The sequence below is a fragment of the Leuciscus leuciscus genome (assembly GCF_965113295.1).
Source record: "Leuciscus leuciscus genome assembly, chromosome: 1".
NCBI lineage: Eukaryota > Metazoa > Chordata > Actinopteri > Cypriniformes > Leuciscidae > Leuciscus > Leuciscus leuciscus.
The window spans coordinates 10,853,212-10,880,953 of NC_138725.1; the positions used below are offsets into that span (position 1 = coordinate 10,853,212).

The window sequence follows — 27,742 nt, forward strand, 5'->3', positions numbered from 1 at the left end:
GCTAGGGGCAGCTTACTGGAGATAGACAATATTGGTTACATTCTGTGAAGCAGACATAGCGGGAGGTCCAACCCCAGGACATTTTGGATTAAGCAGATGTGATTTCCTGCATTCTAGTGGATTTTTGGGTGGTCTGCTAAAGAGCACTTGCACCCATGTGCAATACCTGAACTTATTCTGGTTCATGTTTGGCATCAAGACTTGAAGGGCCTTCTAGACTTGAGCTGAACATTCAACCAGAAAACTATTGTTGTGCCTAAATGACTGCCTAGTGCCTATGGACCACAATAAAGCCTCATTCATAGACCAGTGTTTAAGATTTAACCTAGGTAGGTTGATTGATATTTTGAACGAATGGTATAACTGAAACCTAGCCTATGTTGGGAATAATTGTATTCTTAAGAGCACTTAATGATTTATGTTCAGCCAAAAATGACAAGATTAGTTAGGGACGGTCATTATTCTTCATTCAAATCCTCACAGCACATGGTCCATCAGAATCAAAGTGCAACAAATAAAGTTATTAAACAGTACAACTTTTTCAAGTAATAAAACAGATGAATACATTACACAAATAACTTAAAATGAGGCATAATCAGTATCAAATACAGATCAGAAGCTGGGTAAAGTCCTGCCTATGATCTGTGGGCATGGTTATACTGGCCTGTGGCCTTCTTGGAGGCCTTGATGATATCTGAGGGGGGCTCCCATTTGAAGCAGGGCTCCAGATTGGCCATCTTTATGGTCATTATTGATGACAAGGTGCCATCCAATGCTAGGCTGTTTCTTCTTTTGGTTTTGTTCAGTCCCACAACTGAAAACACCCTCTCAGCATCTGCGTTTGCATGGGGCAACACCAGGACCAGCTTGGCCACAGCAGCAAGCCTCTCAAATTCTTTGGCTCCAGTCACCTATGGAAAATGCACCAAGAACACAATGGAAAAACATAGCTTGATGTTTGATTAATTAATACTCCAAGTATACTGTAGGTTGATCCATTAACAAAGATAAAAACATGCATTATTTGCAACATGCATGACACATATGCATACAACAAAGTTTAAGCAACAGATGTAACCAAGACACACCTGCCAAAAAAAAAAAAAAATTACCTTATGTTTCCGAGTTGCCATTTCAGCCCAGAAGCTTTCCATTTCAGTTTTTCTTCTTGCAGGGATATTATTGGCATGGTCTGATAATTTAGAAACTCCTCACCCAGAAGGTCATGCTCCTCTGGTCCATGGTATGGGAGGAGATGGGGAAACCTGTTTATGAAAGTAGAGTTACAAGTTGTTAAGTTTTAGGTATATTGTCATCAACCAGCAGCAATTCATACAGATCTTTGAGGAGAAGCCACATAAGAATAGCTCATATGCAGTTTTGGAGTGAACATACCTCTTTATAAAACACAGGGTATTTTAGCTAAGATGATAGATAATAATTAGAGAAAAAAAAACTAACCTTTCAACAAAGTACAGGACATCTTCGATGTCACTTGCAGCCCTCTGCCGTACATCTATGAATTTGGCATGTTTGATCAGTGGCTCTTTCAGTGGCAGCTTCTTAAGTGCATAATCCACAGCACTTGTCAGGAAACACAACACAGCTTCATGGAATGAATCCACCTGCTGTGGTGTGATGTCACCCTCGTCGAGTAATCTGTTAAGTTTAGCCCTGGTTGTGAACCCAATGTTCAACTTTCTTCCTGTCACAGATACAGCATTTCAGGTTAACATAAATGGTTTAACATGCTGATGTGGCAATATCAGCTAGACACATAGGGCAAGAAATCCAACCAGAAGCTCACGGTTAATGGAAGGACTACCACAAACCTTTCTAGGTTTCTACTCATGAAGTGGCAAAAAGGCTAGGTACAAGGCTAAATATCACATTTAACATATCACAGTGTTTGATCATATCAATAGTCAAACACTAACCTGGTAAATGGTTTGCCTTCTCTTTAAAGGCAATTTCACAAGGCTCCTCATGACCCTGCAGAGCTGCTGGAACCATAAACTTGGAACATAGCTTGCGTACGAATTTCACCATCTGTAACAGACATTTACAAAAATAGTAGGTCAAACTTGTTTTAGAGGATCCCTACAGATATCAGCAAGAAACACATAATGGAAAAAAACAGCAAAATCCAATCCCACCTCATCATGTAACAAAAATATCGACGACTGCTCTCTCTGAAGAAGCAAGTTGAAAGAAGTGAAAGTTGGTACGGTGGCTTGGAAGAACAGCAGGTACACTTCTGTCATGGGGTCAGTGAATGTCTTCGCAAGCCTCTTGAACCTGGCCTGATTTTCATCTTGAATCAATAAATAAATAAATAACACCAAACAAGAGGTTGTCATTAATACAAATTTGTGACTAACAATCCATGTAGTTGCTGCATAATGAAATTGAAAATTGATGACCATACTAGCAGATTTGTAGTAGCTGGCCAGAAGTTCATACAGCCTCAGGATCCTGGTCACACAACGTTCAAGGCTAAGCCAACGAACCGAGATATGCAGGAGGACCTCCATGTACTCTGCTTCATGGAGCTCACAAAACTCTGTTTCAGACATTTAATTCCATATCATATATTTTCTACAGCACAACATTTCAATATTGCACTTAATAGTATCAAAGATACATACCTGTCAGGTATCCTTTCCGATTTGTACTACCCTTGAACCAGTAACCGATGTCCACTACCAAATCCTCCAAATCAAAACCGGACACCTGCAATGCATTAATCAAATTATAACACATTCAGTCAATGCATGTAATTAGGATACAGATAAAAAGTTACATGTAAAGATAAATCAAGCCTTAACTCACTTTAAAAAATCCCACTCCTGCAGCTTTGGCGGTGTTATGTGCCACATGACAAGGACAACCATGAATATAGGTGTTGGGATGCTTCTGGAGGACCCTAGAGGCAATGGAATTATGTGGTCCAATATTCACAGCTGCATTGTCGACTGAGAGACCAATGCAATTATCCCAAGGGATGCCATGTTCCTCTAAGGTGACGTTAATTTTGGTGAAGATCTCACTTGCTGTCCCACTTCTTGTGCACATACTTAAAAACTGGTGAACAACTTTGCTGCCCATAAAGACCCGGACAGTAAGCGGGTTCATCTTTTCCACTCCTATAATAATGACAAGTTAGAATCATACAGATGTTTATGTTGATAGATGTTTAAGAATGCAAAAAAAAGTATGTGCTTTGCAAAGGAGAAAAATCTCAAGTTTTGGAAATACCAGTGTCATTCGACCCATCAGTAACAAGGGTATACGGGGATTTTTTCATCTCCTTGACAAGCTCCTGTGTGAAATATGGTGCGAGTGCTTCATTGATAATGCAGGATGACTTAGTCCTGGCACACCTGTACTCCTGCGCTGTCTTCGAGTCTCCAAAACATTCTTTTAGGAGAGGCCCCAGGTGGTCTGCAAAGGCTAGGGGGATGTTGTGAACTACCAACCCAGCTGTCAATTTGACCTCAGCCCTTCTTGTCTGTAATAAATTAAATTATTAATCCTCCCAAAAGACCATAGTTTATTTCAAATAGATACCTGCGATAATAGGGCACAGGTAAAAAAAACTCATTCAGCAACTAAGATCTCAAATTAAGAAAATTGGACTATACTACACTGAAATACACAACCTTAAATTAGTCAAAACTATCAACCATGACATTACCGTGATCAACTATAACTCAAAACTCTTTTCTGAACCTTTACACATATCATACCTTAACCTCTTGTGCAGACATCCCCCCAACAGAGGAAACAGGCATTGCATATTGAAATATTGTGGCTGTGGACTGTAGAGCCTTTTGCTTTTCTTGGTGGCCTTTGGTTTTAATGTGGCGCACTACATCTGCAACACCCTGGTGGCAACATGAATTTTCAATACGGCAGACTGCACACCAGTAGTGCGTGTTGCGGCTCCCTCTGGTAATAAATGGCCATGAAGAGGTCCACTCCTGTTTGAAAATGGATCTATATGTTGCTGCTCCAGCCAGAGCACGACTCTTCTGGCCCTGCTGTTGGATTGGGGGGGTCTCTTCTATCTGTCCCTCTGTGTCTTCTATCTGTCCCTCTGTGTCTTCTATCTGTCCCTCTGTGTCTTCTATCTGTCCCTCTGTGTCTTCTATCTGTCCCTCTGTGTCTTCCATCTGTCCCTCTGTGTCTTCTTCCATCTGACATGTTGCTCGTTCCATTTGTCCTGTCTGTTGCTCTTCTGCATGTTCTTCTATCATTTCTGCCAGATGCTCCCTTTGTCCTGTTCGTTGCTCCTCTGTCTGTCCTGTCGTTTCTATCAGTTGTTCTGCCTGTTCTGTCAGTGTGTTTGTCTGTCTTTTTTCACTTGGATGATTCTTTAAATAAAATAAAAGGTTTCGCTTTTGTCCTGGCAGAGGTCTCTTACGGGACATCTTTGAAACCTTAAAGAATTCATGGTCATGTTGGTTTAATAACTTTACTCTCGGTTAAAAAACGAGCCTAACTTCTGTTGCACAAATTTTCCATATTTGTTAAATTCTTTGGAATACATCTCTTACCTGTTCGAAAAAGTGCTATTAAGTCCTACAGAAAATAATCTTCATCCAAAGTGAGTCCTTTTGGCCTGTTAATAAAAAGATAAATGCCATGTGAATATTAAACAATGCTAGGAACTGATGTTTTGAACATGCAGCAGCTATACTAGGTTAACAAGGTGCTCTCCTGCTATGACAGCTGATTCACTCATGTTAACAAACGAAACACACAAGCAAATTATTTATTTCAAGATGTAAAGTTTAAGAGCGAGAGCGTAAGTACTCAAGGTTGACATTTCATTGTGACATACCTCTCAGCTGAGCTCAGATTCTCATCACCAGTCGTCGCGGTTTTCCCCGCCGTCTTTCTTGTATCTCTTCTTCTGTTACTAAGTTCGGGGTGCAGCGCATAGGGTTCAGTGACGCTCATCAGCGCCATCTATGGTCGGGAAGTTTTTTTGTTTTTTTTTGCGCGCGTGAGAAATGTGATGTGTGGCGTGAGTGCGTGTGAAAACTATGGAACGCCTAATGGGTCATATTTCGCCACTTTCCTACGTCGTTTTGTTAAAAAAACGCCGTAAAAAGCGCCGTTTAAAACGGCCAGGACGCCGCTTTTTACGGCGCCGAAAAGCGAAACGCCGTAAAAAGCGCCGATGAATTGTGTAAACAACGGCGTATTTTTCGACGTTTTGGAGGCGGCTAAAAAAACGACGCTCTAAATGCCCATGTAACGCCGCTTTTTACGGCGCACAGTGTCCCCAATGACGCGTATCATAACGCGTCACAAGACGCGTACTGTTAAATGATAATGATCGCTGTCGGTACACGATCCGTTCCACCTGCACGATCCGTTTCACGCATGCGTAGTAGACGCAGTAGAAAACGCACATGCGCAAATGATAATTCTGTTTTGCGACGATTTACGACACTGCACGATCTGTTCCACGTAGTTCTTTCTTCATGTAAGTGCAGATTGTCTAGGCAGAAATGCATATTATGTTCCTTATTGTCTTCTGTAAACAACATTGAAGGGATCATTTTCCTCATTTAGATTATATAGACCCATACCATACTAATACAAAATTACTCAACTTAAAAGTTAACTAATATTAGCAGCTTTTAATAATAAAAAAACGACACAAACCGTCTTTGACAATACTACTGACCTCAGACCAAAACACGGCAAGTTAAGCCTAATACCATACAGCAGTGAATCGCAAAGGAGAGTAGCCTATGGAGGAAACTGATCATGTATGTTAATGTAACAACTCACAACTCCTTTATTATTTTTGGATTGGCAACCACGTAAACACATCGTAATGCATAGCGTAAGCTACATTTAAAAGCATCAAAATAGACCCGCTGTGAAATGTTAAACACAATACAACGTTACACAAATATGCCGCAAGTTGTGCCATCGCATGCGTGGTTCCGATAGTGTAGGAAAACCGTGACGTTTTCTACTACGTAATTACGCGCATGCGTGTACGGATCGTGCAGGTGGAACGGATCGTGTACCGACAATCTCCACCCTGTCTTTTCCAAAGCCAATAAATTTGAACTGGTATCACCCAATCAGTAAAGAACAAGAACAGACGATATTAATCCAACCCAGCACAAGGATGAGATTCGATCCATGCCTCAGCTCACTGAATGTTGCTGAAACTTAGGTAGATGGTCTGCTAACGTTATACCGCCTTGTAAGGCAAGCATATTTTATTTATCATTATAATAGGCCCACTTTAATCTGTTATTTTTCTATGTTCTTTTGTAGCACATTCTCGATTTTTTTCATCTGATTATTTGTAAAGCACTTTGCATAGCCACTTTATGCATTGTGCTTTATAACCTCTTGCCGCTACTCCCCCTTACACATTTGTTTGTGACGGTGTCATTGCTTGGGAACAATGATTGTAGACAGATAAACTGTAGCCAGTCGTATTGTTTGCCCAGTTGATTTGAAAAGCACAATCCAAACATAACGCAAGATCTCCGCTAGGTGGAGATAATATAATATAATATAATCGTATGCCCTATTCTATGGCGTATAGCCAACAATTATATTGTATTTTTATGAAATAAAATCTTGAATTTAATTATTACAGTCAAACTTAACTGTAATAACGGAAATTAGGATACAATTATAACATGAAAAACAGCCCCAGCATGCGCTTGATGTTCGATGTCTAACTTCACAGTCAACTGAAACATGCAGTTTAATTTTAATAAATAAAGTATATAGTCCTATCTATAATAAATAATTTATTAAACTGAATATATAAATAAGTCCTGCTGCACAGGTTTTTGTAATTATTGCAGATCATATAAAATAAATAATTAGGCATATTGATTGGCCTAGGCCTACTTGTTAAAAGAGCTTTGCGTTTTCATTTATTAGGCTATTCTACTGCTAATAAAAGAATGAACTAATTTATTAAATAAATAATAATATTGAAGAAATTCTCTCTCTCTCTCTCTCTCTCTCTCTCTCTCTCTCTCTCTCTCTCTCTCTCTCTCTCTCTCTCTCTCTCTCTCTCTCTCTCTCTCTCTCTCTCTCTCTCTCTCTCTCTCTCAACGTATAAGTCTGGCAAATGTATACGGTGACACATGCTGCCACATACTTTTTTCCCCCTCAATTATGTGGTAATAACGAGATCTTATGTTGTTTTAACGACATCTTTTCTCGTAATAACGAGATCTTATGTTGTTAAAACGACATATTTTTTTCGTAATAACGAGATTAATGTCGTTTTAACGACATCTTTTTCTCGTAATAACGAGATATGTCATTAAAAACGACATCTTGTTCTCGTAATAATGAGATGCTATGTCGTTAAAACGACATATTTTTTGCCCTTATAAGGACATGCAGTCATGTACAAAATATGCCTCTTTATCCACATAAAATTGACAGCCTATCGCGCCTTTATCACACTTTTACGTTCAAAAAGCTTAAGCAAATAGTAGCAGCCCCCAATCATGCAAAATTAATCAATGAGGGCCTTTTTTAAAATATATTTTATATAGGCCTATAAGTTTTTTTTTTTATATGATATATTAGGCTATATAATAAGATTTATTTTGTTAATAGGCTATATCTTCATAGAGATATCATTAAACAAAAAGTAGTCAAACACATCTAACAACATAGCCTAAGTTGTTTATTTTTTACAACATTGTGTTCTTATTTTGTTTAATTAACGAAATGTCAATCTTCGTCTTTATAACAGAAGATAGACATTACAATACAATACAATACAAAAATCTTCAAGATACAGCCACACAATCTGTAACGGATTGTCACCTTATAAACAGTCCTTTGGAATGGAATAATAAACCCTTATAATAAAGAAAAAGCTTCAGTGATAAAGATCAAATGCTGTACACAAAAGCAGATGAGCCCAGAATATCAACGCAATGAATTTAATACGTTAAGCGGTTTCCTTCCATAGAAACCCTTTATTATAAAGAAAATAAAGGTGGCTCTTAACGTGTCAGGATATGGGATTGCGGTGCAGCAAATCCTTTAAATGGTATTCAATGCAAAACAAAAATGAAAAATACAAGTAGCCAATAAAATAAACAAATTATTGTGGCATTAATTAGCCCATAAACAATATTTATTTTAAAGCCTAAACGAATTTGTTTAAAGAAAAACACCAGCGTTGGGCGTTTATCTGTATAGGCTAAGTGTTTCAGCCGCTCTTTTCAAACTGGCGCAATAAAATGCAATAAAATTTGATTTGTTAAACATGAAGAGGAATTATCAGTCTGGCATGGCCGCTCGCTCTAACGTTAACCTATAAATGTTCGCTATTATTAAGCGCATATCCGAGTGTTTGTGCGGAGTGTGGAGCGCGCACTACATGACATGGATGCGCCGGTGCCATCACTCGCATTTTCCTATCAACAGTGGAAACAACTTAAAATACTCCATTTCTGGTCATACAGAAAATAATAATACATCAGTCGCAACTACTTTTATTTGTGTAAACTCACAACAACAAGAACACGTTGTGCTTTTGTAAAATAAAAGAAAACGAACAGGGCGCGCTTTCATGATCTGTGAATTGGAGCGCATCTCAAAAATGAACTGAAAAACAGTGTATAGACAAGCCTCACAGACATGAGAAATCTAACTAACTATATAAAGTTTATTAAAAAAATGTCCACCAACGAAAAAAATCCAATGGCAAATACGGTAGCCTACCATCTGATTATGTAATCCTGTCCGTATGAAAGGCGCATCTAGGCAGCGGAGATGTATGGAGATATGTTTGCAGGGTGCCTAACCGCACTGATTTAGAAAAGACTAGTTCATTAATAAACAATTAAAATGCTTCGTTATTTTTTTCAGACACATTTATTATATTATTAGCCTACTTTTGCCAGTGCTTTGCGGCTGACAAGACAGGACAGGCATGTGACAGAGACTCATTTGGCCTTGGCTCATTTTCTGTGAGGAATATATATCAGAACACATTTTCAATGAAAACACGTACACCCCCCCTACACATTTATATTACACACAGGAGAAAAGTGTGGAAATTGTAGGTCCTGTGTTTACTCTGTCCTCCTCCTGTCAGGGCCTGCTGTTAGTGTGTGTGTTCTTGTATATGGTTTATGAGGACACAAATGTGTATAATGACATGGGTATTACAACGTAAACATGGTTTATGACGACATCTGTGTCCTCATACTAAAACATATGGTGTTTTTTGAAATTCAAAAAATGCCAAAAGTTTTCTGGCTACAGTTTATCTGTCTACAATCATTGTTCCCAAGCAATGACACCGTCACAAACAAATGTGTAAGGGGGAGTAGCGGCAAGAGGTTATAAAGCACAATGCATAAAGTGGCTATGCAAAGTGCTTTACAAATAATCAGATGAAAAAAATCGAGAATGTGCTACAAAAGAACATAGAAAAATAACAGATTAAAGTGGGCCTATTATAATGATTAATAAAATATGCTTGCCTTACAAGGCGGTATAACGTTAGCAGTGAGCTAGACCATCTACCTAAGTTTCAGCAACATTCAGTGAGCTGAGGCATGGATCGAATCTCATCCTTGTGCTGGGTTGGATTAATATCGTCTGTTCTTGTTCTTTACTGATTGGGTGATACCAGTTCAAATGTATTGGCTTTGGAAAAGACAGGGTGGAGATCATTATCATTTAACAGTACGCGTCTTGTGACGCGTTATGATACGCGTCATTGGGGACACTGTGCGCCGTAAAAAGCGGCGTTACATGGGCATTTAGAGCGTCGTTTTTTTCGCCGCCTCCAAAACGTCGAAAAATACGCCGTTGTTTACACAATTCATCGGCGCTTTTTACGGCGTTTCGCTTTTCGGCGCCGTAAAAAGCGGCGTCCTGGCCGTTTAAACGGCGCTTTTTACGGCGTTTTTTTAACAAAACGACGTAGGAAAGTGGCGAAATATGACCCATTAGGCGTTCCATAGTAAACAGGCAAAACCGTGTGTCTCACGGCGAAAGCGTGAGAGTTGGCAGCTCTGTGAGGAGCTCCAACAAGAAGTCCAATCACTGCAACTGCAGTCTCGGTTTGGACTCCAACACCTCCAAGGATCCGATGAGGATATTCGTTTTTACACAAGGTTGGTCCATGCTATTATGCAATTGTATGTAGCAGCCTAACTCTATGTGTTTCTGGGTTGCAGTGGGGGTTATAGTAATGAAAATCTATACTCAAGTTCAAGTACAATTACTCCCTTAAAAATGTACTCGAGTAAAAGTAAAATGTCCTTTTTGAGAAACATACTTAAGTAAAAAAAGTACGTGGTTTCATTTTTTTAAATATGTTTATGATGTGCTGGAAAGTGTAAAATAGTTAATACGGTTTAAAACAGCAAGAATATGAGGGTACACGTTCCTTGAAAAAAACTCTTTTTTTACTCATGTGCGTTACAAGTAGTTGCGTTATTACCAACCCCTGCTGGGTTGTGAAGGCTGTCTCCAAGGGCGCAAATTGCTCCTAGTCCCCCTTGTTTAAAGCAACACTAGCCCAAGCCTCATATACAGCTCCATACGTACGTAGTATAGTTCTGTCAACAAAAGCCAGTAGTCAATAACATGTCAGTCATCATGTTGTATTATTATGAACAAAGTTCTAAAGTGATTATAATTTCATTGCAGATTTACATCATACAAGCATTTCCAGGCCTTTTGGCAATTGGTGGAGCCTGCTGCAACAACTAAAATGGTACGGATCACCAGTGTCCATGCTGCCTCCAAAGAACCTAGCCTTCTGAGACCATCGGTAAGTTATGTTGTTAGTTTGTTACAGTTTACTTGACATATCTTGACTGTCAAAGGCTCCAGTATTAATCAAGGGTGTTTTCAGCTGATTTGTTAGGGCAACATACATTAAAGGGATAGTTCACCCAAAAATGAAAATTCTGTCATCATTTCCTCACCCTCAAGTTGTTTCAAACCTGTATGAATTTCTTTTTTCTGCTGAACACAAAAGAAGATATTTTGAAAAATGTCAGTAACCAAACAGTTGATGGACCCCATTGACTTCCATAGTATTTTTTTTTCCTACTATGGAAGTCAATGGGGTCCATCAACTGTTTGGTTACCGACATTTTTCAAAATATCTTCTTTTGTGTTCAGCAGAAAAAAGAAATTCATACAGGTTTGAAACAACTTGAGGGTGAGGAAATGATGACAGAATTTTCATTTTTGGGTGAACTATCCCTTTAATACTACAGTACAAGTTATTTCTAGTGTGTTATGTGTTTTTTTTTTTTTTTTTTTACAGAAACTAGCACCGATAGATGAGTTACTGCTTTTCTTGATGCACCTTTCTGTGGGCCTGCATTTGAGGGACCTAGCCAAACGCTTCAACATCCATACCACCACAGCAAGCAGAATAATTACATCGTGGACACACTTCCTCTATTATCTACTGGGTTCCATCCGCCTGTGGATACCACCAGAGAAAGTAAAGGCTCATCTACCACCTGAGTTTGCTTTGTTCCCAGACACACAAGTGGTGCTTGACTGCACAGAAATCTTTTGCCAAACTCCCTCTTCTCTTCTTTTGCACAGCGAAGTCTACTCCCCATACAAGTCACACACCACTTTCAAGGCCATGATTGGCATTGCACCTCATGGTCCCATCACCTTTGTGTCACCTTTGTATGCAGGTTCCATGAGTGACCGGGAATTTTTTAAGCAGTCAGGAATAGCAAAACTCCTCACACCAGAGATGGCCATTATGGTTGACAAAGGCTTTCTTGTGGACAATCTCTTTCCTGGAAAGGTTTACCGACCTGCTTTCCTTGCAAGAAACAAACAGATGGCCAAAGAGGATGTCCAGCAGACACAGTCTATTGCCCGTGTGAGAGTGCATGTTGAGAGGTGCATCAGGCGAGTAAAAGAGAACAAACTGTTTGATAAAGTCATACCTCTGTCAGTGTGTGGGAGCATTGACCAGTTGTTCACCGTTGCTTGTCTATTGGTGAATTACCAGAATGGACCACTGGTTAAGGCATGGGCAACACAGAAATGAATGGTCTAGAACAGTGGTTCTCAACTCCAGTCCTCGGGACCCGCTGCTCTGCACATTTTGTATGTCTCTCTTATCTGACACACTCAAATCAGTTCATGGAGTCTCTCCTGACGAGCTGATGATCTGGTTCAGGTGTGTTAAATAAGGGAGAGATACAAAATGTGCAGGGCAGCGGGTCCCGAGGACTGGAGTTGAGAACCACTGGTCTAGAATTTTTATGAATCAGTTTACAATCAGTTCCAATTTCTTTGTTCAAGTTTTATTGTTCATTTTTACGAATCTATACAAAACTTGAACTGATACTGTATATGTTGTATGTTTACAAACATCCACAAATGTAGAGATGTTATTGTTCATTTTTACAAATCCATACATATATTTTTATATGCACTCACACACTCTCTCTCTCACACACACTTGCTCATTTGTTATTGCTGTTCAGTTCATTCCATTTTGAGGGTCATGTCATGTATTTTTAGCCAATATGTAATATAATTGTTCATTTCTGTTCTGTTACAGTTAGTAATAGATTGAAATAAATGATAACATCTTAAGACTCCAACATTTCTCTTTGTAACATTTTGTTCAGGTTTGATTCTAATCATAATGTAACATTATTGAGAAACTGGGGTTTTTTTCAATACAAAAAATGCTAAACTGACAATTTTTTTATTTTTGTTATAATTGTGATTTTATAACATTTAGATATGAATCCAACTTGTGAAAAGATATTTCAGGTAATCAAATAGCAAATAGTATAATGGAGCCCTATAGCTGTAATGTCTCAGGGTAGATGAAGGCGACGGCGAACTCGAAGTACAAAAATAACCAAGGTTTAATATTCCAACAGGCAAACAATCCAACAATCAAAACAGTGTGTGTGAACCTAGAAACAGGGGGAGCTTAAATACACAGAGATAATGACAAAGACAACAGGTGACGGTGAGGATGACGACAAATGTTTGTTTACAAACATTCACAAATGCAGAGATGTTATGGTTCATTTTTACAAATCTATACAAAACGGATTTATTTTTACAAATCTATAAAACCTGAACTGATTCAATTTAATAAATAGATACAAAACTAGAACTGATTTACTGTAAATTATTCTAACAGTAAATAGTAACAGTATCCATTTCAAACACACAGCCATGTAAAAAAAAAAAAAGAAGTGATCCCCCTTCTCCCTAATGATTTGTGCAACCTCTGCATCTTTGTAGATTCTTTGGATGACCATGTCATTCTCTGCAAACACCACAAAGTCACACCACTCCATTCCACTTATTAGAAGCTGGCCTTGGACCTGCCAGTAGTAGCTGTGCTGCCGTTTTAATTGCATTGTGTTGCCATGCAACTTCAAGTACTTGCAATCAACATAGCTCTTGCAATTTGGGCATTTAATCTCAACCAAACCATAGGGAGGGTTTTCGGTTGGGTCAAATACAACCCCGTCAGGAGAAGACCCTAACCAGGGGGCATCAGGGTGGATGATAAATCCACAGGGCCAATAGTTTGTGTACCCTGCAGTACTCCTCAATGGCAACAGGTTCAAGTACCAGGCCCCTCTTCATGGCAGCAGTTTGAACAGTGCCCTTCCAAATCCTCTGAGCGAGCTGCTGTGCTGTACTCTCACCTCGAACATGGCACAGTTCTCTAAAGTGTGAGGACGTTAGCCGTGGTCGACGAACCTGATGCCACTCTGCAGACAAGCTCTGGTCCCGTGTGGAAGCCTCCACCTGTCTGGCCATTTCAATACTTGTCTGCAGGGAGACCAGATGAAGTTGTTGTTGTTCACTGCAAACAAATTGACAGGTTGTAGGCTCCAACCTGTAATCAGCCAACGGCAGAAGTGGAGGTGGAGGTGCATCTGAGTGCAACTGGATGGTCCTGGTGGGTGCTACTGGCTGCTGAGAGGCGATGGCACTTCCCTCCTGCACTTCCCCTAGTGCTGACTGGACTAACGGAACATCAGAACTAATGGCCATGGTGGTGATGAGTGGCGCCAAGGTCGCAGGGAAATCACTATACACCTCAGCCACTTTGAGCATGTCCACATCTGGCAGTTCTCCCCTCAGTGCTTTGTAAAGTGTGCTCCTGTGTACATGGTAACATGCTGTGTTTCAGATGTGTTTATTTTCATATTTTAATCATGTTTTATCTAAATTATAGAAATAAGATAAAACATTATTACCTTACACCATTTCCAACCGTCTTTTGCTTGGGTTTGGCTGACAACACGACCATGTCTCTGACCCGGCCTGGCTTCACACCCTGTTGATAGTAATGGTCTTTAAAGGTGGTATCTGTGATTTCAGGCCCAAAAATATATATATTTTTTTCCTAATGATCCGCTAGCTGCCCGCCCCATAAGCATGCCGTCAAAAAAACGCGTCTCTGTAGGCAGCCTAGGCTCTGAGATCTGCACACACAAACAAATGGTTTCACCAAACACTCAAAACAAAAACAAATAGTGTTCCAACCAATCACCGACAGGGGGAGGGTGCTGTGAGGTTTTGAGCCAGCTTCTTCTTTAGCTCTGACTTCGCGTGCAGCCGTGCACGAGCACAAAACCTCACAGCACCCTCCCCCTGTCGGTGATTGGTTGGAACACTATTTGTTTTTGTTTTGAGTGTTTGGTGAAACCATTTGTTTGTGTGTGCAGATCTCAGAGCCTAGGCTGCCTACAGAGACGCGGTTTTTTGACGGCATGCTTATGGGGCGGGCAGCTAGCGGATCATTAGGAAAAAAAAAATATATATATTTTTGGGCCTGAAATCACTGATACCACCTTTAATGAAAGCAAGCTTTGCACACATACCAATTCAGCTGACTGACTACACTATGAAACAGTGTGGTTAATAATGCTCTCAGACTTACCATAGACCTTGGCTTGTGCCAGCGTTGCTCTGTTTCAGTGCAACTAAGGACAGGGGGTACAGCACTGATCTGAAGCTGTGAGTAGTGTGCTGTCTGATAGAGCAGTGCAACATTGTGATTGCACAGTGCCTTACCAGCCACACATGAACACACAGCCTCACACAGTTGCACTGGGAATGATTGCTCAAGTGTAATCTAAAAAAAGAGAGACAATTTTACAAACTAATCATATTACAGATAACCATTACCATCTTAAATATAGTGCAGGCACAGGAAATGGAACAAAATCAACATTTCAGATTGTTAATCATGGTAGGCTTAACCATATCATATTAGTCATATTAGTTAAAGGGATAGTTCACTTTGAAATTCATTTTTGGTATATTTTAGCTTACCTCAAGGGCATCCAAGATGTAGGTGTCTTTGTTTCCGCAGTAGTTTCAATTTTGATATTTTTAGGTCAAACCGTTCTTGTCTGTCAGTCATAAAATGCAGGTCTATGGTCACGGTCTCAAAACACAAGCACAGAGTCCAAATTAAAACAATTCCCCGTCGTCCAAATTAAACAATTCACCATCGTAAGTACACATTAATGGCCTAAGACACGAAACGAGCGGTTTGTGTGAGAAAACGAACAGTATTTATATCGTTTTTACCTCTTATACGCAGACATGTCCGAGTGATCTGATCTGACGTGTGCGCAGACTGGTGCATAGACATATATACACTAGATGTCGCCTTAAAGACATTCGTTCCAATGAACTGCCGTAGACAAGGCGACATCTAGTGTGTATATTTCTATGCACCAGTCTGCGCACACGTCAGATCAGATCACTCGGTATGTTCTGCCGATGTTACTGATACAGAACCTATCCTAGCGACACAAAATCCCCAGGACATGGTTGGAGCAGAACTGGCTGGAACAACTGAACTATCTTCAATCCTACTCTGAGGTCGTGAGGTTTCTCATTCTTCCTCAGTGACCTATGGCAGGTAGCGTGGACGCTCTCACTCTCCCTGTCTCTGGCTCTTTGTTTGACACTGAGTTAAGAATAATATCATGTTATGATCAAAACACATAAAACAAGATAATATTCGTCAGGCTCATTCAATGTTTAACGTTACCGGTTAGCAAGATAGCTCATAGGCTAGGCTACTAGACTAATACAAAGCATAGTAAATTAACTTACCTTCGTAATTGTAAATGTAGCTGGAAATATACATTTTAAACCCCTTCTCCCGCTTGCTCTTTGGGGCTGTTGATGAGGATTGTATAATCCTATGTACATCGTTAACGGTTATCCTTGGCAGGTCCTGCAAGCATCGTGTGTAAAATGCCATCTTCCTCGTTGACTAACTAAAGTTACCGTTATCGTTCTCGCTCTGACAAGCAGCCACTCGCTCTGACTGGAGTAACCGGAAGTCGTGCAGCCTACCGTAACAACCCGGAAATATAGAACGTTCTATTTATGCAACAAACTCATTAATATTCATGAGCCAACGTCCAGCTGTGGTTCAGTTGCTAAGCAACGACATCGAGTTTCAGACACAAACGAGTTTCAAACTAACTTACTGGCGGTGTTACACAGTTAGAGACATAACTCTTTATTTAAACCTTTATAAAATAATAACTATAAATAATAAAAATGCCTGGCATCAATAAGCAAGCTATTCAGCGAAATGTTTCCGAGCTCCAGCGACAAATTCTACTTCTGGGTAACTTAAGTTTTTTATTACAGATTTCGCCAATTAAGCTGAAACAGTTAACGTTAACTTAAAACCTGCTTAAATAGTCAGTAATATTGCGGCAGTAGTGGAATAATGAGTATTTCAATTGTTTTCTTATTATTGCGCTTATTAATGGATGGCAATGTTGTGTTGTAATGTCAGCCTGGAGTTATTATATAGCAAAGTTGCTTCTATAGCTGTTTAATACATTTATATTACTTTTAAATTGAATAAAGAGCTCAGTAAAATTGTCTACAGAAAGTTAATATTGCATTAATTAAACCCAACTTCGCATGGCCGCTGAATGTTTCTCTCTGTCCACTAGAGAGAGAAAGAAACGCGAATTTTGAAAGCTCGCAGTCTGTCATCGAGAGGAACAGAGAAACCATCTGGCAGCTGAAACATGCCAATGAAAACATGCGCAAGAAACTGGCTGAGGTCAGACATTATGAACACACACACACATATGCAATGTTAAAACATATCCATATAATTTAAGTCACGTTATAGCTGTATTTGATGCATATCTTGGTCTTGGTTGTTCCAGGGAGAGGAACAAGTAACCAAGGATGTTTTTCAAGACCGTGGGATGGAGAATGAATCATTCAAGAACATGCCTGTTAAGGTGAGGTTAAATGAACCTTTATTTCAGTTATTTAAAAACCTTTTTCCACTTCTTTCACTTGTACTATCCAGTGGTTACAGAATCACCTGCATATCAGTTGTGGTTGACAGTCATTTTTGTTGTGCAGTCGGCTCTGACGGTGCTGGAGAAGGAGGTTTGTGATAAAGCGAAGAAGCTGAATGCTTTGAAACAAACCACTGACACACAGAGGCAGCGTTTGGAGGAGTTGAAGCGCCAGTATGAGAGCATGAAGCCTCTGCCTGACAACCAGGAACTAGACGAGGAAAAGGTAGAAATTGTCTTTTTTTTTTCTGTGCATTTTGAATGAACACTGGTGAATCTTACAATTTAAGAATTGTCCAGGTTTCCTCCCAAAATCGAAAGGAAAAAAAGCAGTACGAATATTGAGCCTTTTTTTCCAGTCAAATCATTTTTGTCCCAATTTCTCCTTACTGTAATTACTGTAAACCATGCCCACAGTTTTATTATCACCATTTTTATTATATAATCTAAACAATTCACGAGAATACGATTTTTTTGCACATCATAATGAGAATTAGAGTAAAGAAGGGAACTCTGCCATAAGTTTCCCTAAGTGGTCATTCTTCCATTGTAAATGCTCTTCTTCCTTCTCTCAAGTCTTTCGTCTTCCCCTCTGTCTTGATTAGTGGGAAGCAGAGTGTTTAGCCACCCTGTATCGATGAGCACAATTAAATATGTTAGTTCAAGCAAGAAAATGAATGAACTTGTGTGCTTGTTTTATAGAAATTGCGCATTCTGGAAAACAGATTGGAGGAAGCGCAGCTGAAACGTCATGAAGCAAAGAACGTAATGCGAGGATACCTCAAAGAGAAGGACAAACTACAGGTATCTGAGAAAGAACAGATGAACTGGTTCATGTACAGACTGACACAGCACACACACATAAACCCACACAGATGTGTATTATAAAGCATGATACCCCATATATTTAATGTTGAAAATTTAAGCAATCCAATGTATCCAATGACACTCATCCATACCATTCAAAATATATTCTTATTCTTATAATAATCATAAATGTTTCTTGAGCACCAAATCAGCATATTAGAATGATTTCTGAAGGATCATGTGACACTGGGAATGAGGAATGGCTGCTGAAAATTCAGCTTTGATCACAGGAAAAAATTACATTATAAAATAGATTAAAATAGAAAACAGTTATTTTGAATTTTACAGGTGTGCATAAGAGACTTCTTTCATTAAAGGGTTAGTTCAGCTAAAATTAAAATTCTGTCATTAATTACTCTTCATCTTCGGAACATAAATTAAGATCTTTTTTATGAAATCTGAGAGCTTTCTGTCCCTCCATTGACAGCTACGCAACTACCACTTTCAAGCCCCAGAAAGGTAGTATAGACATCATTAAAGTAATCTATTAAAAATATTTAAAAGAAATATTCTTAATATTCTAATATATAATAATATTAAATATTGCGAAAAAAACAAACATAATTTACCACCTTATTTACAAAATATTAATCTCCAGCATGCGTTCATGCAACAACAACACACATGCGCCACGGAGCTTTTTCGGTGATTACTTATTCCCTTTCTGGGGCTTGAAAGTGGTAATTGCATAGGCTGTCAATAGAGGGACAGAAAAATATCTTCATTTGTGTTCCGAAGATGAACGAAAGTCTTATGGGTTTGGAACCACATGAGGGTGAGTAAATAATGACAGAATTTTCAGTTTTGGGTGAATAATCCCTTTAAGATTAAAACTCTTAGCGACCCCAATCTTTTGAACAGCATCATGGTAAATAAACATTTATGATTATCCTCTTATTTGTTTCTTCAGGGAGACAGTTTTACATTTCAGCCACGGCTGGACAGGATGGAGGCAGAGATCCACCGGCAGACACAAGTGCTCAAAGAACTGCAGGTCACGAACGGTGACGCTCAATCCTCAAAGGATGCAGCCATGGTAAAGACAAAGCATTTAATAAATGATAAAAAAAAATGGGTAACACTTTATTTTACAGTGTCCTTGTTACATATGTTACATGTACTTACAATAGTATTAACAGTTAATTATGCATAATTACATGCAACTAACCCTCAACCAAACCCTAATCCTAACCTTATAGTAAGTACTTGCACTTAATTAATATTACTCAGTACTTAAATATATAATTACACTGTAACAATGACACCGTAAAATAAAGTGTAACCAAAAAATGTAATGAGATAATAAAGCAAGCATACGTGTAAGTGTGCCATGGTAAAGGTTGTGCAAGTAATGCTTCTCGTAAAGAGTAGGGGTGTCCTGCACAAATTCCCTCCATTGGCCTTTATCAATCATGGCCTACGAATAAGAATCCTCATGCTTTCAATTGGCTTTATCACTCTCTCTCCTCTCCACCTATAGCTGGTGTGTGGTGAGCGCACTGGCGCCATTGTTCTGACAGTGGATGCTGCACACTGGTGGTGGTTGAGGGGAGAGCGCTCTATAAATGCCTCATTTCATTAAGATGTGTGTGTGTGTGTGTGTGTCCAGGCTGAGCTGCAGCTTCAGGACGAGAAGGTGTGCAGAGAGCGCAGAAGGCGAGAGAAAATCCTCTCCCTCTACAAGAAGCAGCAGGAGGAGAGGATTGCTCAGGCAAAGGAGAGGAAGAGAAGAGCGAGCATCATCCATCACACATCAGATAACAATGTAATACTCTAATAAGCATAAAGATATGTGTGTCATACTAATAGCACTTCTCATGTGAAGTGCACAGGAGACTGGACTCGCAATTGATGTTAATAGAGCTTTGTGTTAGCATGCTGCAAAGCTCACAACAATAAAATAAAATAGACAATTCAACTATTTATAAGTATATACACTTCCGGTCAAAAGCTTGGAATAATTACGATATTAAGTCTCTTATGCTCACCAAAGCTGCATTTATTTGATGAGAAATAAAGTAATGTTGCGAAATATGTTATTACAATTTAAAATAACTGTTTTCTATTTAAGTATATAATTTATACCTGTGATGCAAAGCTATATTTTCAGCATCATATACAGTCTTCAATGTCACATGATTCTTCAGAAATCATTCTAATATGGATTTGGTGCTCAAGTAACTTTTCTTATTATTATCAATGTTGAAAAATAGCTCCCCGACGAGCTGAGCAGCGAGGCCAACGCAGTAGAAGAAGTGGAAGCCATCTCTCCTTTTGAGGAAGCTTTCCAGCAAATCAGAGAGGCCACTGGAGTCACAGACCCACGGGTGAGGACACACAACACAACATTCAACAGTTTTCAGTGTGTTAGGGGGGTAACAGTTTAGGACACAAGGACCAGATGTTTGAAAGAAGACCCCGGAGTCAGAATTATAATAAATTAAAGAAAAGTTTTACTGAAGATAGTTTGCAGTTTCATCAGCAGAAGTTCAGCTTCAAGACTCACACAGTAGTTCGTAGGCCGCCCCACTTACAGTTACAAAGATCACAGCAGTTATATCCTACACCACACACACACACACACACACACACACACAGCAGTTCCAAGCACAGCAAGGTCTAAGCTACGTCCTTTATTCAGGTTGCAGTTTCTGATTGGCTAAGAAATAGATAAACATAGTAATTTTCCACACATATACATATAGACGGAAGCATATCTCTATCGATTATGCCGCTGACACTCGGACCCTGAAGTTAGACACGTCGTGACCTTCCAGGTCACAGATCTGCATTGCTGGGCGCCAGCATGTCCAGAACAATAACTCAGTCAATCTCCAATAATGCCAGTGGTTCCTTAACCTGTAACCAAGAAGACTAACACACACACACACCGACACACAGCTTCTCTAAGGTTGGATTTGGCCAGGCTCTAACTATAAACAGGAGAGTCCTCTCAAAACATCAAGATAATGCATTCTTTCTCTCAAGGAGAGCTACACTTTAGTCTAACTGGAAAGTAGTCTTTTAGTCTAACAAAGAAATGGTCCCTTAAACTATTGGCTTCAATGACCCCTATATGTTTTAACACGTTGAAGACCTTTCTCAAACACAAAACAAATCCATATTTCATTTCTGGAAGCGGGGCTAAATGAGCAAGCACTGTTACTGCATTCAGATATCAAACACAGACATTAAAGAATACATGAAAAGAACATTTCAGTAATCACACTGGTAACTTCTATAACAAAGTAAAATCCCCAGAGAAGTCTTTTAACTCATTTGATATTTAGAAGGAAAAATATTGATTAATACCTTGATTATAATCACTCATTACATATACATTGAAGTATATGCCCCCCCCCTTCAAGTGTATATAGATTACTCCTTGTTAAGCAATGTTAATTCTGTTCTTGTGTTAAGCAATGTGTATTCCTGATTTCTCTTGTAATAGGAACTAGTGGGCCTGTTTATCTCTCGGAGAAAAACACAGGAACGTTTGTTGAAGATGAAGGCAGAAAATGAGAGTTTGCTGCTTCCACTGAAGGAAGAGAGGAATATGCTTCAAACTCAGCTTCAGGATATGAAATTCTCAGGAGAAACTGAACTCTCAAGGTAAGAGCAGACATTGTAGACAGTGTGAATATGATATCACTTCACATTCTCTGTTATTGTGACTGAATAGTAACATAACATTATTGTCCTCGGTCAGCTCTCTGCAGGTTTGTGAGCTTCAGCAGCAGCTTGAGCAGACGCAGCAGCGCCGTGATGCAGCTAAAGATCGTCTGTACGGACTCAAACATGCACTGAACGCTGCCAAAGCAGGAGTGAAGCACCTCAGTGAAAAACTTCAACACATACCACTGGTACTAATGAATCTTGTCAAATACATAAACCCCCTGGTTTCAGGGTAAATTCAACCTAGGGTCCTTTGCACCATGACCTCGAGCCAACATGGTCATGGCCTTTTTATTTTATTTTATTAAATTTTAAAAAGAAGCCTTTTTCTCTTGGTCGAACATTATTAAAGTTAGAGCTTATTTAAAGATATCAGCCGAATGGCTTAGTGCAGGCGCTAATGGACCCAAGGTTTTATCTCGTAAATTACCGCACTAATAATGCCCGGAATGGTACCAAACTTCTACAGTGGTACCAAACTTCTACAGTAGTACAAATAGGTTCTGTACTCATAAAACAAGGCATTGTAACGTTTGTGAGTACATCAGGAGTTTATTTAAATAACATTTGCCTGATGGCTTGTGCTACCGCTAACCCGGAAGTCGAGGTCACTTCCGTGATTTGGGAAAAGCCCATAAAAGTCCCTAATCCCTAATTTTATGAAGTGATGAGAATACTTTTTGTGCGCCAAAAAAACTAAATGTCAACTTTATTCAGTCATTTCTTCTCTTCTGTATCAGTCTCCGACGCGCGTTCACGAGAGCACCACGACGCATGCGCGACCTCGCGTGCATCTTCCTCTGCTTGTAGGTTATATGTCAGAATGCCAGCTGCTGCGTCATTTCCACACACACACACACACACACATGCGTCGTGATGCTCTCGTGAACACGCGTCGGAGACTGATACATAGTATAGGTAGTGTATTTGAATGTTTTGTTTTTTTTGTTGGTAAAATTTAGTAGAAACTGCATAAGAAAAATTCATTAAGTGTCCAGGGATGTTTTCTCTGTAGTTAGTGATTGAGGAAACGTTTTTACATTCAAACGATGCATGCATGAAATGTCTGAGCATTCCTCTTGGTCTCTGGCAGATGAAGGGTCCGACACCACAGCTGCCTCCAGACTCAGAGGAACAAACACTGCAGCTGTTGTCTGAGGCTGAGCAGAAACTGATGCTGCTGAAGGAGGAACTACAGGGCAAAGATCTGGCAACCATCCTGAAGGAGATAGAGGAAGAGGAGGTGAGGAACAATGATTAGTCAAGTTGCTGTTATTGTATTTTGGCTTGTAGAAGATTTGTAACTAGTGAAACATTGACTGTTTTGTTTACTTTAGGAATATATGTCATATTTTACTTTTTTGGAAGTTGTAAAATAACGCTTACTAATATTACTAATATGTTGTTTATTTCATGACCCTTTGCAGTTCCTTGCCAAGATAGCAGAAGATCGACCCAAGTATAACACGCGCATTCTGTTCCGTGAGGACCAGAAACAGGACTCTTTTGATGGTGAGACACTAGCTCATATCACCATGGAATCTCATTTCTGCCACATAAGAAAAAAATCATGCTTTGGTGAAATACCAAGTCATAATTATGAGATAAAAAGTCTAAATGTTTTATCACAATTATGATTTTTTTTCTATAACTTTTTGTTTTCATTTAATCTTTTTATGTTATAATTTACTTTTTATATTTTAATTAAAACTTTTTGTAATTGTGACTTTTCCTGACAATTAAAATTTTTATGCCATAATTGACTTTTTATCTCATAATTTCAACGCTTTGTAATACTTATGACTTTTCTTGATCATTTAAATTTGTTATGCCATAACTGACTTCTTATCTCATAATTATTGCTTAATGGCGGAAATGGGCTTCCATGTGTCCTATATCTGAATTAAGCTTTTTGGGGCGTGAAGTCACACATATCAGGGTATTTATATAGTAAAAAAAAACTCCTCAATAAAAAATCCTACTTGATATATTTACAAATTATTTTTAGCTTGAAAAATATATTTTATCATTCATCGAGGTATAAATAAAATATGCTATTAGTTTTTACTTGATAGTTACACCACATGACATTTGTCAAATTTAAACTTCTTGTTGAACATAAAAGCCATATGAAATCAACACGGATACAAAGATTACATACAGTATATCTAAGAACTTGGCATACTGTATGTGTTTAAAACTTTTTTTCCCATTATACTTCTTTATCTTGGGCACTCTGATTTTCATTTTGCACCAGTGATCACTGATTTGTGAACTTGGAAAGCTCTTGACCAGGAACGGCCATGTGTTTTTTGATGTACACAGTTCAAAAGCTCCCTCTTATCAAGATGTTCACCTGTGCTGTTCTGATTTAGTTCCATTCCTTAATCTGTACACTGTGTGGAAGTTAAAGCTCACCCTTCTGTTGTACAGAGTGGTGGTGGATTTGTTAATGTCTCAAAGGCCAGATCACGTTTACGTGTGATTGTGTGTGTGACTGAGAGACTGGCCTACTGGTACATGGGAACTATGAATGCTGTTGATCCATATGGAACAATAACAGAACTATTACGTTTAGCAGACAGAGCTGACACACACCTTACACACCTGCATGTCTTTTCTGTCAACAGATGAGGACAACAGGAGCAATGATGAGGATGTCATCACCCGTGTGATGCTGAAGCAGCAGCCTCAAGCATTCCAGGGGTGTTTGGCTTGAGGTCATGGTGCAAAGGACCCTGGGTTGAATTAATCTTAACCATCCCTTTAATTTCATGAAGAATACTTTCTGTGCACCAAAAAAAACTAAATGTCAACTTTATTCAGTAATTTCTTCCCTTCTGTATCAGTCTCCAACGCACATTCACGAGAGCACCACGACGCATGCGCGACCTCGCGTGCATCTTCCTCTGCTTGTAGGTTATATGTCAGAACGCCAGCTGCTGCGTCATCAACACACACACACGTGTCGTGATGCTCTCGTGAACGCGCATCGGAGACTGATACATAGTATAGGTGTTTTAGAATGTTTTTTTATTTTATTTATTTTTTCGAAACTGCATAAGAAAAATTCATTAAGTGTCCAGGGATGTTTTCTCTGTAGTTAGTGATTAAGGAAACGTTTTTACATTCAAACGATGCATGCATGAAATGTCTGAGCATTTCTGTTGGTCTCTGGCAGATGAAGGGTCCGACACCACAGCTGACTCCAGACTCAGAGGAACAAACACTGCAGCTGTTGTCTGAGGCTGAGCAGAAACTGATGCTGCTGAAGGAGGAACTGCAGGGCAAAGATCTGGCAACCATCCTGAAGGAGATAGAGGAAGAGGAGGTGAGGAACAATGATTAGTCAAGTTGCTGTTATTGTATTTTGGCTTGTTGAAGATTTGTAACTAGTGAAACATTGACTGTTTTGTTTACTTTAGGAATATATGTCATATTTAACTTTTTTGGAAGTTCTAAAATAACGCTGACTAATATTACTAATATGTTGTTTATTTCATGCCCCTTTGCAGTTCCCTCGTCTCGGTTACTAACGTAACCTCGGTTCCCTGAGATGAGGGAACGAGAATTGCGTAAGGCTAGCTTACGCTATGGGAAAACTCCTTTTCTCGAGAATATTGAAGCCAAATCTTTAAAACGCAGTGCAGCTACACAACATAAACAGATGAACGGCGAGGACGGTCATTGGCTGTGCTGCGGCAACTGCACAAATCTATGGCGAGGCAGCTCAGACGCACAAACCAATTCCAGGTTATAAAACCTCATAAATGTGGACGGCGAGGCCCAGCCTGTCACCGCACAGATATCTTCAATGGGTATTCCACTTGACCAAGCCCAAGACGAGGCCATGCCTCTCGTGGAATGAGCTCTGACGCCTAAGGGGCAATGAAGGCCCTTAGACTCATAAGCCAGCGCGATAGCATCAACTATCCAGAGCGATAATCTCTGCTTTGAGACGGCGAGCCCCTTGGTGCGGCCACCAAAGCATACGAAAAGCTGTTCCGATTGTCTGACTGAGGCAGAACGCTCCAGATAAACTCTGAGAGCCCTGACGGGACAGAGTAAATTCGCGTCTCTTTCATCCTCTGGTGAGGAAAGAGCTGCGAGTGAAATAACCTGTGCTGTGAACGGAGTCGAGAGCACTTTAGGAATATAACCATGCCTTGGCTTGAGGACGGCTCTGGAGTCGTTAGGCCCAAACTCAAGGCAGGACGCGCTCACTGATAGCACATGTAAATCACCCACTCTCTTGACTGAAGCGAGCGCCAGAAAAAGAGCAGTTTTGAGCGAGATGTGCTTCAGGTCCGCAGACCGAAGCGGCTCAAACAGGGCACCCTTCAATGCTTCCAGGACCGTGGAGATGTCCCAGATAGGCACAGAGGGGGGTCGCGGAGGGTTTAGCCTCCTTGCCCCTTTAAGGAGCGCACGATGAGGTCGTTCCTTCCTAGTGATTGTCTGGCCACAAGAGCATGAGATGATGTTATGGCCGCCACATATACTTTGAGCGTGGAGGGGGTGCGACCCGCGTTCAAGAGCTCTTGCAAATAAACCGAGTACACTTGGTACTTCGCATGAGTCGGGGTCCAGGCTCCGTGCTGCGCACCAGCCAGAGAACACCACCCATTTCTGAGCATAGAAGTGCCTAGTTGAGGGCGCTCTTGCTTCAGTGATGGTTTGTAGCACCCTATCCGGGAGACACCCGGGTACCCGTTGAGGGGCCATACATGAAGGGCCCATAAGTCGTGACGGAGATTTATGGGCCCTTCATGCTAAAAAGCATCACTGAAGCAAGAGCGCCCTCAACTAGGCACTTCTATGCTCAGAAATGGGTGGTGCTCTCTGGCTGGTGTGCAGCACGGAGCCTGGACTTTACTCATGCGAAGTACCAAGTGTACTCGTTTTTTTTGCAAGAGCTCTAAGACGCGGGTCGCACCCCCTCCACGCTTATGGCGGCCATAACATCATCTCACGCTCTTGTGGCCAGACAATCACTGGGAAAGAACGACCTCATCGTGCGCTTCCTTAAAGGGGCAAGAAGGCTAAACCCTCCGCGACCCCCCTCTGTGCCTATCTGGGACCTCTCCACGGTCCTGGAAGCATTGAAGGGTGCCCCGTTTTGAGCCGTTCGGTCTGCGGACCTGAAGCATCCTGCCTTGAGTTTGGGCCTAACGACTCCAGAGCCATCCTCAAGCCAAGGTATGGTTATATTCCTAAAGTGCTCTCGACTCCGTTCAGAGCACAGGTTATTTCACTCCCAGCTCTTCCCTCACCAGAGGATGAAAGAGACGCAAATTTTCTCCGTCCCGTCAGGGCTCTCAGAGTTTATCTGGAGCGCTCTGCCTCATTCAGACAATCGGAACAGCTTTTCGTATGCTTTGGTGGCCGCACCAAGGGCCTCGCCGTCTCAAAGCAGAGATTATCGCGCTGGATAGTTGATGCTATCGCGCTGGCTTATGAGTCTAAGGGCCTTCATTGCCCCTTAGGCGTTAGAGCTCATTCCACGAGAGGCATGGCCTCGTCTTGGGCTTGGTCAAGTGGAATACCCATTGAAGATATGTGCGGTGGCAGGCTGGGCCTCGCCGTCCACATTTATGAGGTTTTATAACCTGGAATTGGTTCGTGAGTCTGAGCTGCCTCGCCTTAGATTCGTGCAGTTGCCGCAGCACAGCCAATGACCGTACTCGCTGTTTATCTGTGTATGCTGTGCAGCTGCACTGCGTTTTAAAGATTTGGCTTCAATATTCTCGAGAAATGGAGTTTTCTCATAGCGTAAGCTAGCCTTACGCAATTCTCGTTCCCTCATCTCAGGGAACCGAGGTTACGTTAGTAAC

General features: G+C 40.3%; 3 protein-coding genes and 1 long non-coding RNA gene across 4 annotated transcripts; 2 read left to right on the forward strand and 2 right to left on the reverse strand.

The window, feature by feature from the left end:
- Nucleotides 1–450: 450 nt before the first annotated feature.
- Nucleotides 451–4,938, reverse strand: LOC309505303 (zinc finger BED domain-containing protein 5-like). The gene is made up of 12 exons (XM_082178679.1): nt 4,847–4,938; nt 4,560–4,624; nt 3,750–4,442; nt 3,259–3,511; nt 2,833–3,146; nt 2,649–2,733; nt 2,429–2,563; nt 2,157–2,314; nt 1,938–2,049; nt 1,462–1,705; nt 1,113–1,265; nt 451–911 (listed from the first exon to the last, which is right to left on the reverse strand). The coding sequence occupies exons 3-12, from the start codon at nt 4,431–4,433 to the stop codon at nt 908–910; spliced, it is 2,142 nt and encodes a 713-aa protein (XP_082034805.1). The 5' UTR covers nt 4,434–4,442; nt 4,560–4,624; nt 4,847–4,938; the 3' UTR covers nt 451–907.
- A 5,083-nt stretch (nt 4,939–10,021) lies between these two features.
- On the forward strand, nt 10,022–12,683 carry LOC309492782. Its single transcript, XR_014203702.1, has 3 exons — nt 10,022–10,151; nt 10,690–10,813; nt 11,318–12,683. It is a non-coding gene; the product is annotated as an uncharacterized lncRNA (long non-coding RNA).
- A 204-nt stretch (nt 12,684–12,887) lies between these two features.
- On the reverse strand, nt 12,888–16,332 carry LOC309492472 (uncharacterized protein). The gene is made up of 4 exons (XM_082161478.1): nt 16,141–16,332; nt 14,951–15,145; nt 14,265–14,344; nt 12,888–14,167 (listed from the first exon to the last, which is right to left on the reverse strand). Exons 1-4 carry the CDS (start codon nt 16,237–16,239, stop codon nt 13,552–13,554), a joined length of 990 nt encoding a protein of 329 aa, XP_082017604.1. The 5' UTR covers nt 16,240–16,332; the 3' UTR covers nt 12,888–13,551.
- Nucleotides 16,333–16,534: 202 nt separating this feature from the next.
- Nucleotides 16,535–26,341, forward strand: LOC309480868 (outer dynein arm-docking complex subunit 3-like). The gene is made up of 13 exons (XM_082145554.1): nt 16,535–16,666; nt 17,004–17,116; nt 17,226–17,303; nt 17,431–17,592; nt 18,069–18,170; nt 19,144–19,269; nt 19,843–19,998; nt 20,447–20,560; nt 21,685–21,845; nt 21,943–22,096; nt 23,002–23,151; nt 23,336–23,420; nt 24,539–26,341. The coding sequence occupies exons 1-13, from the start codon at nt 16,597–16,599 to the stop codon at nt 24,625–24,627; spliced, it is 1,560 nt and encodes a 519-aa protein (XP_082001680.1). The 5' UTR covers nt 16,535–16,596; the 3' UTR covers nt 24,628–26,341.
- Nucleotides 26,342–27,742: the final 1,401 nt, after the last annotated feature.

Excerpts from the sequence above, each read along its gene's own strand:
- LOC309492472 (XM_082161478.1), bottom strand. The coding sequence starts at position 16,239 with ATGTACATAGGATTATACAATCCTCATCAACAGCCCCAAAGAGCAAGC. Across the intron at positions 14,345-14,950 it reads GGCACAAGCCAAGGTCTATG|GGTGTGAAGCCAGGCCGGGT; the intron begins GTAAGTCTGAGA and ends TACTATCAACAG. Across the intron at positions 14,168-14,264 it reads ACGGTTGGAAATGGTGTAAG|GAGCACACTTTACAAAGCAC; the intron begins GTAATAATGTTT and ends CCATGTACACAG.
- LOC309480868 (XM_082145554.1), top strand. The coding sequence starts at position 16,597 with ATGCCTGGCATCAATAAGCAAGCTATTCAGCGAAATGTTTCCGAGCTC. Across the intron at positions 16,667-17,003 it reads GCGACAAATTCTACTTCTGG|AGAGAGAAAGAAACGCGAAT; the intron begins GTAACTTAAGTT and ends TCTGTCCACTAG. Across the intron at positions 20,561-21,684 it reads CTGGAGTCACAGACCCACGG|GAACTAGTGGGCCTGTTTAT; the intron begins GTGAGGACACAC and ends CTCTTGTAATAG.
- LOC309505303 (XM_082178679.1), bottom strand. The coding sequence starts at position 4,433 with ATGTCCCGTAAGAGACCTCTGCCAGGACAAAAGCGAAACCTTTTATTT. Across the intron at positions 2,050-2,156 it reads TATTTTTGTTACATGATGAG|ATGGTGAAATTCGTACGCAA; the intron begins GTGGGATTGGAT and ends TGTCTGTTACAG. Across the intron at positions 1,706-1,937 it reads GAAGGCAAACCATTTACCAG|GAAGAAAGTTGAACATTGGG; the intron begins GTTAGTGTTTGA and ends TATCTGTGACAG.